This window comes from Oncorhynchus gorbuscha, linkage group LG04 (genome assembly GCF_021184085.1).
Source record: "Oncorhynchus gorbuscha isolate QuinsamMale2020 ecotype Even-year linkage group LG04, OgorEven_v1.0, whole genome shotgun sequence".
In the NCBI taxonomy this organism is placed as follows: Eukaryota; Metazoa; Chordata; class Actinopteri; order Salmoniformes; family Salmonidae; genus Oncorhynchus; species Oncorhynchus gorbuscha.
This window is the reverse complement of record NC_060176.1, coordinates 86,818,172-86,836,366: the sequence shown is the minus strand read 5'-3', so window position 1 is coordinate 86,836,366 and position 18,195 is coordinate 86,818,172. Positions and strand designations below refer to the sequence as shown.

Sequence of the window (18,195 nt, the reverse complement as noted above, 5' to 3'; positions counted from 1 at the left end):
GAAGTAATATTACTAGGTTTATAGGGAGGATTATTAAATATCTAACCCTCTTCACGATGCTGTCTGTGTGAGTGGACCAATTCAGTTTGTCTGTGATGTGTATGCCGAGGAACTTAAAACTTGCTACCCTCTCCACTACTGTTCCATCGATGTGGATAGGGGATGTTCCCTCTGCTGTTTCCTGAAGTCCACAATCATCTCCTTAGTTTTGTTGACGTTGAGTGTGAGGTTATTTTCCTGACACCACACTCCGAGGGCCCTCACCTCCTCCCCGTAGGCTGTCTCGTCGTTGTTGGTAATCAAGCCTACTACTGTTGTGTCGTCCGCAAACTTGATGATTGAGTTGGAGGCGTGCGTGGCCACGCAGTCGTGGGTGAACAGGGAGTACGGGAGAGGGCTCAGAACGCACCCTTGTGGGGCCCCGTGTTGAGGATCAGCGGGGAGGAGATGTTGTTGCCTACCCTCACCACCTGGGGCGGCCCGTCAGGAAGTCCAGTACCCAGTTGCACAGGGCGGGGTCGAGACCCAGGGTCTCGAGCTTGATGACGAGCTTGGAGGGCACTATGGTGTTAAATGCACCGTGAAACATGAGTGGGACTGGACTGGAGAGCTAGCCCTCACCGGGGCTAAACAACCACCAATCGGACGCCGAAGGGACGGGCACCTTCATAGGACCAGAACCATGGTCATTGATGAACCAAACCCACAAGGTAATAGCTGGGATAGAGCACCTGCCCAGGGACAAGGCTCAATATCCTCCCACCACCAAGCTGGGAAACGTGGATCAAAAGTTAGGACAAATAGGGGCTGGTCAACCCACTAAATCGGACGCCGGCGGCAAAATGTCCAAAGTACCATGGTTCCGAGGGGCTCACATCCCTCAAAAGTGTCCGTTACTCATTTTCTATTCGGGCTGAACAGTTTGACACCACCCCCCGTCTCTCTAGGACATGGAAGTCTGTTTGTCAAAAACCAGGTTTCTGAAATCGCGCCGGTACCTGTCTGGTCGACCCGCCACTGAGTGTGTACTTACCGGGCAGGCCAATCTATCGATGGAATCCCGGAAATTGAAAGGGTTTGTGTGTGCTCCGCCATCTAGGGCTTTATTCCTGTACACCAAAACGTGAATAAATCAAAAAGTACACATCCAATCTGGATGGGTTTTTTTTTTGCACGAAATGGCACACATAGACGAGCATTTTAATGTCATTAAAACCGTTTTTGTATAGAAACATTTAATAGAAAATTGTGTTTATAGTTTGGGCTACACAAGTGCATGTTCCTGGAAACATAGGTTCCTACCAGGGCATTTTGTTTTTTACATGCTCTACTTGTTGCCCATTGAGAGAGGGGGTATGAGACGAAATTTGGGACCTCTAGCCCTTCGGGAAGTATTTTTAATCATTTTTTGAAAATTACAGAATTTGGCAGGAAAAAAGTCCCCACTTTTCACAGCCGTGCACCTGGGAACCTAAAAATAAAAATACAGTCATAAATGCACTTTTCGGTCATTCTGATATTAATGCCCACTTTGGAGACGCAATACTGGGGAAAATTCAATAGATTTAGCCAAAGGATTCTATTTTAGTATCCTCCATAGATTGTACCTTTGGCGACATCTAGTGAATTTTACCCAGTAGTGGGGATTCATTCTGGGAAGTAATATTACTAGGTTTATAGGGAGGATTATTAAATATCTAACCCTCTTCACGATGCTGTCTGTGTGAGTGGACCAATTCAGTTTGTCTGTGATGTGTATGCCGAGGAACTTAAAACTTGCTACCCTCTCCACTACTGTTCCATCGATGTGGATAGGGGGATGTTCCCTCTGCTGTTTCCTGAAGTCCACAATCATCTCCTTAGTTTTGTTGACGTTGAGTGTGAGGTTATTTTCCTGACACCACACTCCGAGGGCCCTCACCTCCTCCCCGTAGGCTGTCTCGTCGTTGTTGGTAATCAAGCCTACTACTGTTGTGTCGTCCGCAAACTTGATGATTGAGTTGGAGGCGTGCGTGGCCACGCAGTCGTGGGTGAACAGGGAGTACGGGAGAGGGCTCAGAACGCACCCTTGTGGGGCCCCGTGTTGAGGATCAGCGGGGAGGAGATGTTGTTGCCTACCCTCACCACCTGGGGGCGGCCCGTCAGGAAGTCCAGTACCCAGTTGCACAGGGCGGGGTCGAGACCCAGGGTCTCGAGCTTGATGACGAGCTTGGAGGGCACTATGGTGTTAAATGCACCGTGAAACATGAGTGGGACTGGACTGGAGAGCTAGCCCTCACCGGGGCTAAACAACCACCAATCGGACGCCGAAGGGACGGGCACCTTCATAGGACCAGAACCATGGTCATTGATGAACCAAACCCACAAGGTAATAGCTGGGATAGAGCACCTGCCCAGGGACAAGGCTCAATATCCTCCCACCACCAAGCTGGGAAACGTGGATCAAAAGTTAGGACAAATAGGGGCTGGTCAACCCACTAAATCGGACGCCGGCGGCAAAATGTCCAAAGTACCATGGTTCCGAGGGGCTCACATCCCTCAAAAGTGTCCGTTACTCATTTTCTATTCGGGCTGAACAGTTTGACACCACCCCCGTCTCTCTAGGACATGGAAGTCTGTTTGTCAAAAACCAGGTTTCTGAAATCGCGCCGGTACCTGTCTGGTCGACCCGCCACTGAGTGTGTACTTACCGGGCAGGCCAATCTATCGATGGAATCCCGGAAATTGAAAGGGTTTGTGTGTGCTCCGCCATCTAGGGCTTTATTCCTGTACACCAAAACGTGAATAAATCAAAAGTACACATCCAATCTGGATGGGTTTTTTTTTGCACGAAATGGCACACATAGACGAGCATTTTCATGTCATTAAAACCGTTTTTGTATAGAAACATTTAATAGAAAATTGTGTTTATAGTTTGGGCTACACAAGTGCATGTTCCTGGAAACATAGGTTCCTACCAGGGCATTTTGTTTTTTACATGCTCTACTTGTTGCCCATTGAGAGAGGGGTATGAGACGAAATTTGGGACCTCTAGCCCTTCGGGAAGTATTTTTAATCATTTTTGAAAATTACAGAATTTGGCAGGAAAAAAGTCCCCACTTTTCACAGCCGTGCACCTGGGAACCTAAAAATAAAAATACAGTCATAAATGCACTTTTCGGTCATTCTGATATTAATGCCCACTTTGGAGACGCAATACTGGGGAAAATTCAATAGATTTAGCCAAAGGATTCTATTTTAGTATCCTCCATAGATTGTACCTTTGGCGACATCTAGTGAATTTTACCCAGTAGTGGGATTCATTCTGGGAAGTAATATTACTAGGTTTATAGGGAGGATTATTAAATATCTAACCCTCTTCACGATGCTGTCTGTGTGAGTGGACCAATTCAGTTTGTCTGTGATGTGTATGCCGAGGAACTTAAAACTTGCTACCCTCTCCACTACTGTTCCATCGATGTGGATAGGGGATGTTCCCTCTGCTGTTTCCTGAAGTCCACAATCATCTCCTTAGTTTTGTTGACGTTGAGTGTGAGGTTATTTTCCTGACACCACACTCCGAGGGCCCTCACCTCCTCCCCGTAGGCTGTCTCGTCGTTGTTGGTAATCAAGCCTACTACTGTTGTGTCGTCCGCAAACTTGATGATTGAGTTGGAGGCGTGCGTGGCCACGCAGTCGTGGGTGAACAGGGAGTACGGGAGAGGGCTCAGAACGCACCCTTGTGGGGCCCCCGTGTTGAGGATCAGCGGGGAGGAGATGTTGTTGCCTACCCTCACCACCTGGGGGCGGCCCGTCAGGAAGTCCAGTACCCAGTTGCACAGGGCGGGGTCGAGACCCAGGGTCTCGAGCTTGATGACGAGCTTGGAGGGCACTATGGTGTTAAATGCACCGTGAAACATGAGTGGGACTGGACTGGAGAGCTAGCCCTCACCGGGGCTAAACAACCACCAATCGGACGCCGAAGGGACGGGCACCTTCATAGGACCAGAACCATGGTCATTGATGAACCAAACCCACAAGGTAATAGCTGGGATAGAGCACCTGCCCAGGGACAAGGCTCAATATCCTCCCACCACCAAGCTGGGAAACGTGGATCAAAAGTTAGGACAAATAGGGGCTGGTCAACCCACTAAATCGGACGCCGGCGGCAGCAAATGTCCAAAGTACCATGGTTCCGAGGGGCTCACATCCCTCAAAAGTGTCCGTTACTCATTTTCTATTCGGGCTGAACAGTTTGACACCACCCCCGTCTCTCTAGGACATGGAAGTCTGTTTGTCAAAAACCAGGTTTCTGAAATCGCGCCGGTACCTGTCTGGTCGACCCGCCACTGAGTGTGTACTTACCGGGCAGGCCAATCTATCGATGGAATCCCGGAAATTGAAAGGGTTTGTGTGTGCTCCGCCATCTAGGGCTTTATTCCTGTACACCAAAACGTGAATAAATCAAAAAGTACACATCCAATCTGGATGGGTTTTTTTTTGCACGAAATGGCACACATAGACGAGCATTTTCATGTCATTAAAACCGTTTTTGTATAGAAACATTTAATAGAAAATTGTGTTTATAGTTTGGGCTACACAAGTGCATGTTCCTGGAAACATAGGTTCCTACCAGGGCATTTTGTTTTTTTACATGCTCTACTTGTTGCCCATTGAGAGAGGGGGTATGAGACGAAATTTGGGACCTCTAGCCCTTCGGGAAGTATTTTTAATCATTTTTTGAAAATTACAGAATTTGGCAGGAAAAAAGTCCCCACTTTTCACAGCCGAGCACCTGGGAACCTAAAAATAAAAATACAGTCATAAATGCACTTTTCGGTCATTCTGATATTAATGCCCACTTTGGAGACGCAATACTGGGGAAAATTCAATAGATTTAGCCAAAGGATTCTATTTTAGTATCCTCCATAGATTGTACCTTTGGCGACATCTAGTGAATTTTACCCAGTAGTGGGGATTCATTCTGGGAAGTAATATTACTAGGTTTATAGGGAGGATTATTAAATATCTAACCCTCTTCACGATGCTGTCTGTGTGAGTGGACCAATTCAGTTTGTCTGTGATGTGTATGCCGAGGAACTTAAAACTTGCTACCCTCTCCACTACTGTTCCATCGATGTGGATAGGGGGATGTTCCCTCTGCTGTTTCCTGAAGTCCACAATCATCTCCTTAGTTTTGTTGACGTTGAGTGTGAGGTTATTTTCCTGACACCACACTCCGAGGGCCCTCACCTCCTCCCTGTAGGCCGTCTCGTCGTTGTTGGTAATCAAGCCTACTACTGTTGTGTCGTCCGCAAACTTGATGATTGAGTTGGAGGCGTGCGTGGCCACGCAGTCGTGGGTGAACAGGGAGTACGGGAGAGGGCTCAGAACGCACCCTTGTGGGGCCCCCGTGTTGAGGATCAGCGGGGAGGAGATGTTGTTGCCTACCCTCACCACCTGGGGGCGGCCCGTCAGGAAGTCCAGTACCCAGTTGCACAGGGCGGGGTCGAGACCCAGGGTCTCGAGCTTGATGACGAGCTTGGAGGGCACTATGGTGTTAAATGCTGAGCTGTAATCGATGAACAGCATTCTCACATAGGTATTCCTCTTGTCCAGATGGGTTAGGGCAGTGTACAGTGTGGTTGAGATTGCATCGTCTGTGGACCTATTTGGGCGGTAAGCAAATTGGAGTGGGTCTAGGGTGTCAGGTAGGGTGGAGGTGATATGGTCCTTGACTAGTCTCTCAAAGCACTTCATGATGACGGAAGTGAGTGCTACGGGGCGGTAGTCGTTTAGCTCAGTTACCTTAGCTTTCTTGGGAACAGGAACAATGGTGGCCCTCTTGAAGCATGTGGGAACAGCAGACTGGTATAGGGATTGATTGAATATGTCCGTAAACACACCGGCCAGCTGGTCTGCGCATGCTCTGAGGGCGCGGCTGGGGATGCCGTCTGGGCCTGCAGCCTTGCGAGGGTTAACACGTTTAAATATCTTACTCACCTCGGCTGCAGTGAAGGAGAGACCGCATGTTTTCGTTGCAGGCCGTGTCAGTGGCACTGTATTGTCCTCAAAGCGGGCAAAAAAGTTATTTACACTGCCTGGGAGCAAGACATCCTGGTCCGTGACTGGGCTGGGTTTCGTCTTGTAGTCCGTGATTGACTGTAGACCCTGCCACATGCCTCTTGTGTCTGAGCCGTTGAATTGAGATTCTACTTTGTCTCTGTACTGACGCTTAGCTTGTTTGATAGCCTTGCGGAGGGAATAGCTTCACTGTTTGTATTCGGTCATGTTGACCAGACACCTTGCCCTGATTAAAAGCAGTGGTTCGCGCTTTCAGTTTCATGCGAACGCTGCCATCAATCCACGGTTTCTGGTTAGGGAATGTTTTAATCGTTGCTATGGGAACGACATCTTCAACGCATGTTTTTATGAACTCGCACACCGAATCAGCGTATTCGTCAATATTGTTATCTGACGCAATACAAAACATTTCCCAGTCCACGTGATGGAAGCAGTCTTGGAGTGTTGAGTCAGCTTGGTCGGACCAGCGTTGGACAGACGTCAGCGTGGGAGCCTCTTGTTTTAGTTTCTGTCTGTAGGCAGGGATCAACAAATTGGAGTCGTGGTCAGCTTTTCCGAAAGGGGGGCGGGGCAGGGCCTCATATGCTTCGCGGAAGTTAGAGTAACAATGATCCAAGGTTTTACCACTCCTGGTAGCGCAATCGATATGCTGATAAAATTTAGGGAGTCTTGTTTTCAGATTAGCTTTGTTAAAATCCCCAGCTACAATGAATGCAGCCTCCGGATAAATGGTTTCCAGTTTGCAAAGAGTTAAATAAAGTTTGTTCAGAGTCATCGATGTGTCTGCTTGGGAGGGGATATATACGGCTGTGATTATAATCGAAGAGAATTCTCTTGGAAGATAATGCGGTCTACATTTGATTGTGAGGAATTCTAAATCAGGTGAACAGAAGGATTTGAGTTCCTGTATGTTTCTTTCATCACACCATGTCTCGTTAGTCATGAGGCATACGCCCCCGCCACTCTTCTTACCAGAAAGATGTTTCTGCCAGTCAACCAGTCAACCAGATTCTTCCAGATCTGCCAGTCAACCAGACTCTTCCAGATCCACCAGCCAGCCAGGATCTGCCGGAGCCAACTACCTGCCTGACCTTCCTCTCAGTGCTGAGCTTCCTCTCAGTGCTGAGCTCCCTCTCAGTACTGGGCTTCCTCTCAGTACTGGGCTTCCTCTCAGTACCGAGCTTCCCCTCAGTGCCGAGCTTCCCCTCAGTGCCGAGCTTCCCCTCAGTGCCGAGCTTCCCCTCAGTCCCGAGCTTCCCCCCAGTCTCGAGCTTCCCCTCAGTCCCGAGCGTCCACCTCAGTCCCGAGCTGCCCCTCAGTCCAGTGGGGTCCTTGGTGAGGGTTATTAGGCCAAGGTCGGCGGCGAGGGTCGCCAATCAAAGGACACGTTACAGGGGGACTAAGACTTGGCTGGAGTGGGGTCCACGTCCTGAGCCGGAGCCGCCACCGTGGACAGATGCCCACCTGGACCCTCCCATATGGGTTTAGGTGTGCGGCCGGGAGTTCGCACCTTGGGGGTGGGGTTCTGTCACGCCTTGGTCTTAGTATTTTGTGTTTTCGTTATTTATTTGGTCAGGCCAGGGTGTGACATGGGTTTATGTTGTAGTGTGTTTTTGTATTGGGGTTTAGTAGGTATTGGGATTGCGGCTGAGAAGGGGTGTCTAGAGTAGGCTTGGCTGCCTGAGGCTGTTCTCAATCAGAGTCAGGTGATTCTCGTTGTCTCTGATTGGGAACCATATTTAGGTAGCCTGGGTTTCACTGTGTATTTTGTGGGTGATTGTTCCTGTCTCTGTGTTTGTTTACACTAGATAGGCTGTATAGGTTTTCGCGTTCCGTTTGTTGTTTTGTAATTTAAGTTATTTCATGTATCGTCATTATTTGTATTAAAGAACATGAGTAACCACCACGCCGCATTTTGGTCCGACTCTCTTTCGACAGACGAACGCCGTAACAATTGTATGGAACTGTCCTTTACATTATATTGTATGGATCTGTCCTCTACATTATATTGTATGGAACTGTCCTCTACATTATATTGGATGGAACTGTCCTCTACATTATATTGGATGGAACTGTTATGCAGGTGAATGAGGACCCAAAAGCGACTTGGCGAAAACAGAGTCTTTAATCCAGTTTAAGGAAATAGCAATACTCCTAGACAAATCGGAGCGGTAAATAAAGCATAAAAACAATTCCACTCGTAATCACGAGAACTGACTGGAGACTCGATAATAAACTGCAGGTTGCCTCAGGTAGGCACTTGACCGTAGCAGACTCAGACACCTGCTCACCACGCAGCATCTGAGGGAAACACGACACGACAGGGCGATACAAAGACACAGCACGGTGAACAATATACAAGGATCCGACAGGACTGAAACGGAAAACAAGGGGAGAAATAGGGACTCTAATCAGGGGAAAAGATAGGGAACAGGTGTGGGAAGACTAAATGATTGATTAGGGGAATAGGAACAGCTGGGAGCAGGAACGGAACGATAGAGAGAAGAGAGAGAGGGAGGGAGAGAGAAAAAGGGGAACGAACCTAAAAAGACTAGCAGTGGGAAAACGAACAGAAGGAAAAGCAAAATGACAAGACAATATAAGACAAAACATGACAGGAACTGTCCTCTACATTATATTGTATGGAACTGTCCTCTACATTATATTGTAGGGAGTTGTCCTCTACATTCTATTGGAGGGAACTGTCCTCTACATTCTATTGTATGGAACTGTCCTCTACATTATATTGGATGGAACTGTCCTCTACATTATATTGTATGGAACTGTCCTCTACATTCTATTGTATGGAACTGTCCTCTACATTATATTGTATGGAACTGTCCTCTACATTCTATTGTATGGAACTGTCCTCTACATTATATTGTATGGAACTGTCCTCTACATTCTATTGTATGGAACTGTCCTCTACATTCTATTGTGTGGAACTGTCCTCTACATTCTATTGTATGGAACTGTCCTCTACGTTGTATTGTATGGAACTGTCCTCTACATTATATTGTATGGAACTGTCCTCTACATTATATTGTATGGAACTGTCCTCTACATTATATTGTATGGAACTGTCCTCTACATTCTATTGTATGGAACTGTCCTCTACATTATATTGTATGGAACTGTCCTCTACATTATATTACATGGAACTGTCCTCTACATTATATTGTATGGAACTGTCCTCTACATTATATTGTATGGAACTGTCCTCTACATTATATTGTAGGGAACTGTCCTCTACATTATATTGTATGGACCTCTCCTCTACATTATATTGTATGGAACTGTCCTCTACATTATATAACATGGAACTGTCCTCTACATTATATAACATGGAACTGTCCTCTACATTATATTGTATGGAACTGTCCTCTACATTATATTGTATGGAACTGTCCTCTACATTATATTGTAGGGAGTTGTCCTCTACATTATATTGTATGGAACTGTCCTCTACATTATATTACATGGAACTGTCCTCTACATTATATTGTATGGAACTGTCCTCTACATTATGTTGTATGGAACTGTCCTCTACATTATGTTGTATGGAACTGTCCTCTACATTATGTTGTATGGAACTGTCCTCTACATTATATTGTAGGGAGTTGACCTCTACATTATATTGTATGGAACTGTCCTCTACATTATATTGCATTGAACTGTCCTCTACATTATATTACATGGAACTGTCGTCGACATTATATTGTATGGAACTGTCCTCTACATTATATTGTATGGAACTGTCCTCTACATTATATTGTAGGGAGTTGTCCTCTACATTATATTGTAGGGAGTTGTCCTCTACATTCTATTGTATGGAACTGTTCTCTACATTATATTGTATGGAACTGTCCTCTACATTATATTGTATGGAACTGTCCTCTACATTATATTACATGGAACTGTCGTCGACATTATATTGTATGGAACTGTCCTCTACATTATATTGTATGGAACTGTCCTCCACATTATATTGTATGGAACTGTCCTCTACATTATATTGTAGGGAGTTGTCCTCTACATTATATTGTAGGGAGTTGTCCTCTACATTCTATTGTATGGAACTGTCCTCTACATTATATTACATGGAACTGTCCTCTACATTATATTGTATGGAACTGTCCTCTACATTATATTGTATGGAACTGTCCTCTACATTATATTGTATGGAACTGTCCTCTACATTATATTGTATGGAACTGTCCTCTACATTATATTGTATGGAACTGTCCTCTACATTCTATTGTATGGAACTGTCCTCTACATTATATTGTATGGAACTGTCCTTAACATTATATTGTATGGAACTGTCCTCTACATTATATTGTATGGAACTGTCCTCTACGTTATATTGTATGTAACAGAAACAACGAATTATGCACATATTTATAAAACAAATACGCAAACATTGCAAATAAATATGCCTATGCTTTATGTTAATACATATCTAAAGTGTTGATCAGTCTCTTTTTTAAAATTTTTACAAACAAACGAAACCAAACAATTGTCACAAGGTGCACTTCTGCCGGCTGACCACACGCAAATTGTCAATGTGAGGAGCTATAGTGCATTGTGAGGAAGGTCTTGTAATAGTCTGGCAGTCCAGAAGATGTCCCTGCACACCTAATAATATCTATTTTTTTACAATGTATCTTTCTAAACAAATGAACATACTTTAGATCACTGAAACTGCCCTTCATAAATAAACTGCCGTCATTGCCAGCAAGACATTAGCTACATGTTCATATTCAATATACAGTTGACTGGATCTCAATGAAGACGCAAACTTTGGGTCTAAGGTAAACATTTCTCTGTATCTGGCGAAACCTCAACACTTTGACCTCCATTGAAGGCGTGACGTTGTCAGAGAGATAGTTAGATATGAAATGGAAAGGAGGCAGCGATCTAAATTACTTCAGTGTCACAAAGTCATCTACCTAGTTGTCGCATGCTGCCGAGGGCTAAGGATAGTCCTTCAAAATTCAAGGTATGTAAATCCTATACCGACTGTTGCCAGACACGGGCTGCCATGTGCAACATGATGGAATATGTATTGTAGTGATACTTTCTATATGAGCTATATTACAATTCACACCAGGTGGGTTAGCCCTATAGGCGCAACGCGTAGCTTGGCCATGTAACTTTCATTCGAAAGACCCGGGTTCGCTTCCAACTCTGTCCGTTTGCTACTGTACTTTATTTTGAGTGAGGTGTGTTTGGGTGAACTTTGTCAGTTAATTGTGTGTTGATAATCAAATAGGATGTTGTCAAAGGGGTTCTGTCTGGAGGGAACAGTGGATGAGAAACAGCAGAAAAGACCTTGTCATTTTGTCCCGACAGATCACACATCAGCACTCTCGGTGCCGACCTCGAAGTGTCTAGGACATTCTACAACTGAAACCCATCAATATTGAACTCTTATGAAAATGAACGGTGGCAAAAAGAAGTAAGTGACTTAAATGCTATAAATGTTATAGATATTTCTTAACAAAGTGAACATTTTTGTCTTGTAACTATTTCAAAGTAAATAGCATTTTGTAGAATAAATGTCATTTTCATGCGTAAAGTAGGACACCATTTGTGAATGGTTGGGCATTATTCTTTACATGATTAACAAACTGTGTGATTTCTGTCAATGCAAATATTTATTGCAGTGATTGTTTTTGCCAACCAGTTAATAGGCCTTTGTATCCTCCTCGATCTCTGCAATTCTTGTTTAAGACATAAGAAATGGAGAGAAAAGTTTAACATCAATAACAGCCATTTATTATTGAACTAACAGCCCCAATGGCTAACATCAGTGTTATTGTACAAAGGCGTAGATCATTTCCAAGGTAGCCTGTAATATTGTTTGAAACTATATTCTACATTATATTGTATGGTACTGTCCTCTACGTTATATTGTATGGAACTGTCCTCTACATTATATTGTATGGAACTGTCCTCTACATTATATTGCATTGAACTGTCCTCTACGTTATATTGCATTGAACTGTCCTCTACGTTATATTGCATTGAACTGTCCTCTACGTTATATTTTATGGAACTGTCCTCTACATTATATTGAATGGAACTGTCCTCTACATTATATTGTATGGAACTGTCCTCTACGTTATATTTTATGGAACTGTCCTCTACATTATATTGAATGGAACTGTCCTCTACATTATACTTTATGGAACTGTCCTCTACATTATATTGTATGGAGTTGTCCTCTACATTATATTGTATGGAGTTGTCCTCTACATTATATTGTATGGAACTGTCCTCTACATTATATTGTATGGAGTTGTCCTCTACATTATATTGTATGGAACTGTCGTCTACATTATATTTTATGGAACTGTCCTCTACATTATATTGCATTGAACTGTCCTCTACGTTATATTGCATTGAACTGTCCTCTACGTTATATTTTATGGAACTGTCCTCTACATTATATTGAATGGAACTGTCCTCTACATTATATTGTATGGAACTGTCGTCTACATTATATTGTATGGAACTGTCCTCTACATTATATTGTATGGAACTGTCCTCTACATAGCTAGCTACATAGCCGTCTTTGTATCAAAGATAATTGTGTAGTCTAGAGCGATTTTCTAGGTTAGCTAGCCAGCTATTGTCGTTCTTTTAACGCAACGTAACGTAAACAACACTGCTAGCTAGCCAGCTAGCCCCCGAATAGCAGCACTGCAGAAACTATTACACTCAACGGAACGACTTGATTAGTGTAGTGTCAACAACGCAGCCACTGCCAGCTAGCCTACTTCAGCAGTACTGTATCATTTTAGTCAATAAGACTCTTGCTACGTAAGCTTAACTTCCTGAACATTCGAGACGTGTAGTCCACTTGTCATTCCAATCTCCTTTGCATTAGCGTAGCCTCTTCTGTAGCCTGTCAACTATGTGTCTGTCTATCCATGTTCTCTCCTCTCTGCACAGACCATACAAACGCTCCACACCGCGTGGCCGCGGCCACCCTAATCTGGTGGTCCCAGCGCGCACGACCCACGTGGAGTTCCAGGTCTCCGGTAGCCTCTGGAACTGCCGATCTGCGGCCAACAAGGTAGAGTTCATCTCAGCCTATGCCTCCCTCCAGTCCCTCGACTTCTTGGCACTGACGGAAACATGGATCACCACAGACAACACTGCTACTCCAACTGCTCTCTCTTCGTCCGCCCACGTGTTCTCGCACACCCCGAGAGCTTCTGGTCAGCGGGGTGGTGGCACCGGGATCCTCATCTCTCCCAAGTGGTCATTCTCTCTTTCTCCCCTTACCCATCTGTCTATCGCTTCCTTTGAATTCCATGCTGTCACAGTTACCAGCCCTTTCAAGCTTAACATCCTTATCATTTATCGCCCTCCAGGTTCCCTCGGAGAGTTCATCAATGAGCTTGATGCCTTGATAAGCTCCTTTCCTGAGGACGGCTCACCTCTCACAGTGCTGGGCGACTTTAACCTCCCCACGTCTACCTTTGACTCATTCCTCTCTGCCTCCTTCTTTCCACTCCTCTCCTCTTTTGACCTCACCCTCTCACCTTCCCCCCTACTCACAAGGCAGGCAATACGCTCGACCTCATCTTTACTAGATGCTGTTCTTCCACTAACCTCATTGCAACTCCCCTCCAAGTCTCCGACCACTACCTTGTATCCTTTTCCCTCTCGCTCTCATCCAACACCTCCCACACTGCCCCTACTCGGATGGTATCGCGCCGTCCCAACCTTCGCTCTCTCTCCCCCGCTACTCTCTCCTCTTCCATCCTATCATCTCTTCCCTCTGCTCAAACCTTCTCCAACCTATCTCCTGATTCTGCCTCCTCAACCCTCCTCTCCTCCCTTTCTGCATCCTTTGACTCTCTATGTCCCCTATCCTCCAGGCCGGCTCGGTCCTCCCCTACCGCCCCGTGGCTCGACGACTCATTGCGAGCTCACAGAACAGGGCTCCGGGCAGCCGAGCGGAAATGGAGGAAAACTCGCCTCCCTGCGGACCTGGCATCCTTTCACTCCCTCCTCTCTACATTTTCCTCCTCTGTCTCTGCTGCTAAAGCCATTTTCTACCACTCTAAATTCCAAGCATCTGCCTCTAACCCTAGGAAGCTCTTTGCCACCTTATCCTCCCTCCTGAATCCTCCTCCCCCCTCCTCCCTCTCTGCAGATGACTTCGTCAACCATTTTGAAAAGAAGGTCGACGACATCCGATCCTCGTTTGCTAAGTCAAACGGCACCGCTGGTTCTGCTCACACTGCCCTACCCTGTGCTCTGACCTCTTTCTCCCCTCTCTCTCCAGATGAAATCTCGCGTCTTGTGACGGCCGGCCGCCCAACAACCTGCCCGCTTGACCCTATCCCCTCCTCTCTTCTCCAGACCATTTCCGGAGACCTTCTCCCTTACCTCACCTCGCTCATCAACTCATCCCTGACCACTGGCTACGTCCCTTCCGTCTTCAAGAGAGCGAGAGTTGCACCCCTTCTGAAAAAACCTACACTCGATCCCTCCGATGTCAACAACTACAGACCAGTATCCCTTCTTTCTTTTCTCTCCAAAACTCTTGAACGTGCCGTCCTTGGCCAGCTCTCCCGCTATCTCTCTCTGAATGACCTTCTTGATCCAAATCAGTCAGGTTTCAAGACTAGTCATTCAACTGAGACTGCTCTTCTCTGTATCACGGAGGCCCTCCTCACTGCTAAAGCTAACTCTCTCTCCTCTGCTCTCATCCTTCTAGACCTATCGGCTGCCTTCGACACTGTGAACCATCAGATCCTCCTCTCCACCCTCTCCGAGTTGGGCATCTCCGGCGCGGCCCACGCTTGGATTGCGTCCTACCTGACAGGTCGCTCCTACCAAGTGGCGTGGCGAGAATCTGTCTCCTCACCACGCTCTCTCACCACTGGTGTCCCCCAGGGCTCTGTTCTAGGCCCTCTCCTATTCTCGCTATACACCAAGTCACTTGGCTCTGTCATAACCTCACATGGTCTCTCCTATCATTGCTATGCAGACAACACACAATTAATCTTCTCCTTTCCCCCTTCTGATGACCAGGTGGCGAATCGCATCTCTGCATGTCTGGCAGACATATCAGTGTGGATGACGGATCACCACCTCAAGCTGAACCTCGGCAAGACGGAGCTGCTCTTCCTCCCGGGGAAGGACTGCCCGTTCCATGATCTCGCCATCACGGTTGACAACTCCATTGTGTCCTCCTCCCAGAGCGCCAAGAACCTTGGCGTGATCCTGGACAACACCCTGTCATTCTCAACTAACATCAAGGCGGTGGCCCGTTCCTGTAGGTTCATGCTCTACAACATCCGCAGAGTACGACCCTGCCTCACACAGGAAGCGGCGCAGGTCCTAATCCAGGCACTTGTCATCTCCCGTCTGGATTACTGCAACTGTTAGCTGGGTTCCCTGCCTGTGCCATTAAACCCCTACAACTCATCCAGAATGCCGCAGCCCGTCTGGTGTTCAACCTTCCCAAGTTCTCTCACGTCACCCCGCTCCTCCGCTCTCTCCACTGGCTTCCAGTTGAAGCTTGCATCCGCTACAAGACCATGGTCCTTGCCTACGGAGCTGTGAGGGGAACAGCACCTCAGTACCTCCAGGCTCTGATCAGGCCCTACTCCCAAACAAGGGCACTGCGTTCATCCACCTCTGGCCTGCTCGCCTCCCTACCACTGAGGAAGTACAGTTCCCGCTCAGCCCAGTCAAAACTGTTCGCTGCTCTAACCCCTCAATGGTGGAACAAACTCCCTCACGAAGCCAGGACAGCGGAGTCAATCACCACCTTCCGGAGACACCTGAAACCCCACCTCTTTAAGGACTACCTAGGATAGGATAAGTAATCCTTCTCACCCCCCCCTTTAAGATTTAGATGCACTATTGTAAAGTGACTGTTCTACTGGATGTCATAAGGTGAATGCACCAATTTGTAAGTCGCTCTGGATAAGAGCGTCTGCTAAATGACTTAAATGTAAATGTATATTGTATGGAACTGTCCTCTACATTCTATTGTATGGAACTGTCCTCTACATTATATTGTATGGAACTGTCCTCTACATTATATTGTATGGAACTGTGCTCTACATTATATTGTATGGAACTGTCCTCTACATTTTATTGTATGGAACTGTCCTCTACATTATATTGTATGGAACTGTCCTCTACATTATATTGTAGGGAACTGTCCTCTACATTATATTGTATGGAACTGTCCTCTACATTATATTGTATGGAACTGTACTCTACATTGTATTGTATGGAACTGTCCTCTACATTATATTGTATGGAGTTTACCTCCAAAATAGTTGTTTTCCCATGATAATCTGAAAAAAGAAATGTACTATATCACAACCAATAGAATATCAATCCATATCAGTGAATGAATACCATGCTGTCTAATGTTGTATTGACCAGTATAATACTGATCTAATGTTGTCCTAATGTTGTGGTATTGAGCAATATAATATTGATGTAATGTTGTCCTAATGTTGTGGTATTGACCAGTATAATATTGATGTAAAGTTGTCCTAATGTTGTGGTGTTGGCCAGTATAATACTGATCTAATATTGTCCTAATGTTGTGGTATTGACCAGTAAATTAGGTCAGCTGGTGCTCAGTGTGAACGACCTAGATTTGATCTGTCCGTTTACTCATCTATCTTTCATGATATCAACTCCATCATGCTCCAACATTTCAACTGGATGTATTTAAAGTCAACATCATCTGCTATTTCTACAAATGAAAATTAATTGGTTCATTCTCAGCAAAGTGTCAGTGTTCTGTCGTTGTTCTAGAATTCTAGTTATTTTAGGTAGATCAGCAGTTAGTATTGGGTTCTAAATGTTTTTTTTTATTGTACACACTGAACTGACTATTGAACTGTCCTTTCTCCCTGTGAACAGTGCCATTGTTTATCCATTGAGTTAGGAAGAAATAGATAGCTGATAAGCTGTCAGTCAGATAGCAGTAGAGAGGTGATAAGCTTTCTATTTGAAGTTCATGAAAGTCATTGAGTAAAGCACTATCATTGTCATAAAGGATGTTTCATCCTGAATATAGCATGATTCATGTTCCAGGACTGATGCTTTTGTTCTGTTTGTGTTCTTTGACGCATGCTTCTATAAATGCGTCTATATATGTTACAGATACAGACTCCTTTCAAACCTTACAATATATTTTCATACCATTTTAATTTACATTAATGTTCATTATAATATATCACATGAACAAGAGTTAACAGAAGTAGGATTTGTGGATGTCAAATTGAGCTATTGTTTTGGGGAATTCAGCCTGTTATGCCTGTAGATGTTCTATAGGTGGCAATGGAGGTAGGAAGAGAGCACTGCGAAATGGAGAAACATGGAGAAAACAACAGAAAGTATAGTTCAACATTTTATTGAGAGGGTGTACAGTGTGCCTGTCTTTCTATCCACTCAGTAGTAATGTTGGTGACTGTGTCTATCCACTCAGTAGTAATGTTAGTGACTGTGTCTATTAACTCAGTAGTAATGTTAGTGACTGTGTCTATCCACTCAGTAGTAATGTTAGTGACTGTGTCTATCCACTCAGTAGTAATGTTAGTGACTGTGTCTATTAACTCAGTAGTAATGTTAGTGACTGTGTCTATTAACTCAGTAGTAATGTTAGTGACTGTGTCTATCCACTCAGTAGTAATGTTAGTGACTGTGTCTATCCACTCAGTAGTAATGTTAGTGACTGTGTCTATCCACTCAGTAGTAATGTTAGTGACTGTGTCTAACTCAGTAGTAATGTTAGTGACTGTGTCTATCCACTCAGTAGTAATGTTAGTGACTGTGTCTAACTCAGTAGTAATGTTAGTGACTGTGTCTAACTCAGTAGTAATGTTAGTGACTGTGTCTATCCACTCAGTAGTAATGTTAGTGACTGTGTCTAACTCAGTAGTAATGTTAGTGACTGTGTCTAACTCAGTAGTAATGTTAGTGACTGTGTCTATCCACTCAGTAGTAATGTTAGTGACTGTGTCTATCCACTCAGTAGTAATGTTAGTGATCCACTCAGTAGTAATGTTAGTGACTGTGTCTATCCACTCAGTAGTAATGTTAGTGACTGTGTCTATCCACTCAGTAGTAATGTTA

General features: G+C 45.0%; 1 protein-coding gene across 1 annotated transcript in view; it reads left to right on the top strand.

Annotated features, from left to right (window-relative positions):
• The first annotated feature begins 10,883 nt into the window (after positions 1-10,883).
• Positions 10,884-18,195, top strand: part of slc4a4a (solute carrier family 4 member 4a) — a 533,895-nt gene continuing 526,583 nt past the window's right edge. Inside the window, 2 exon segments of the mRNA XM_046348253.1 lie at positions 10,884-11,065; positions 11,419-11,524. Coding sequence (XP_046204209.1) covers positions 11,499-11,524 — 26 coding nt within the window. The 5' untranslated portion in view covers positions 10,884-11,065; positions 11,419-11,498.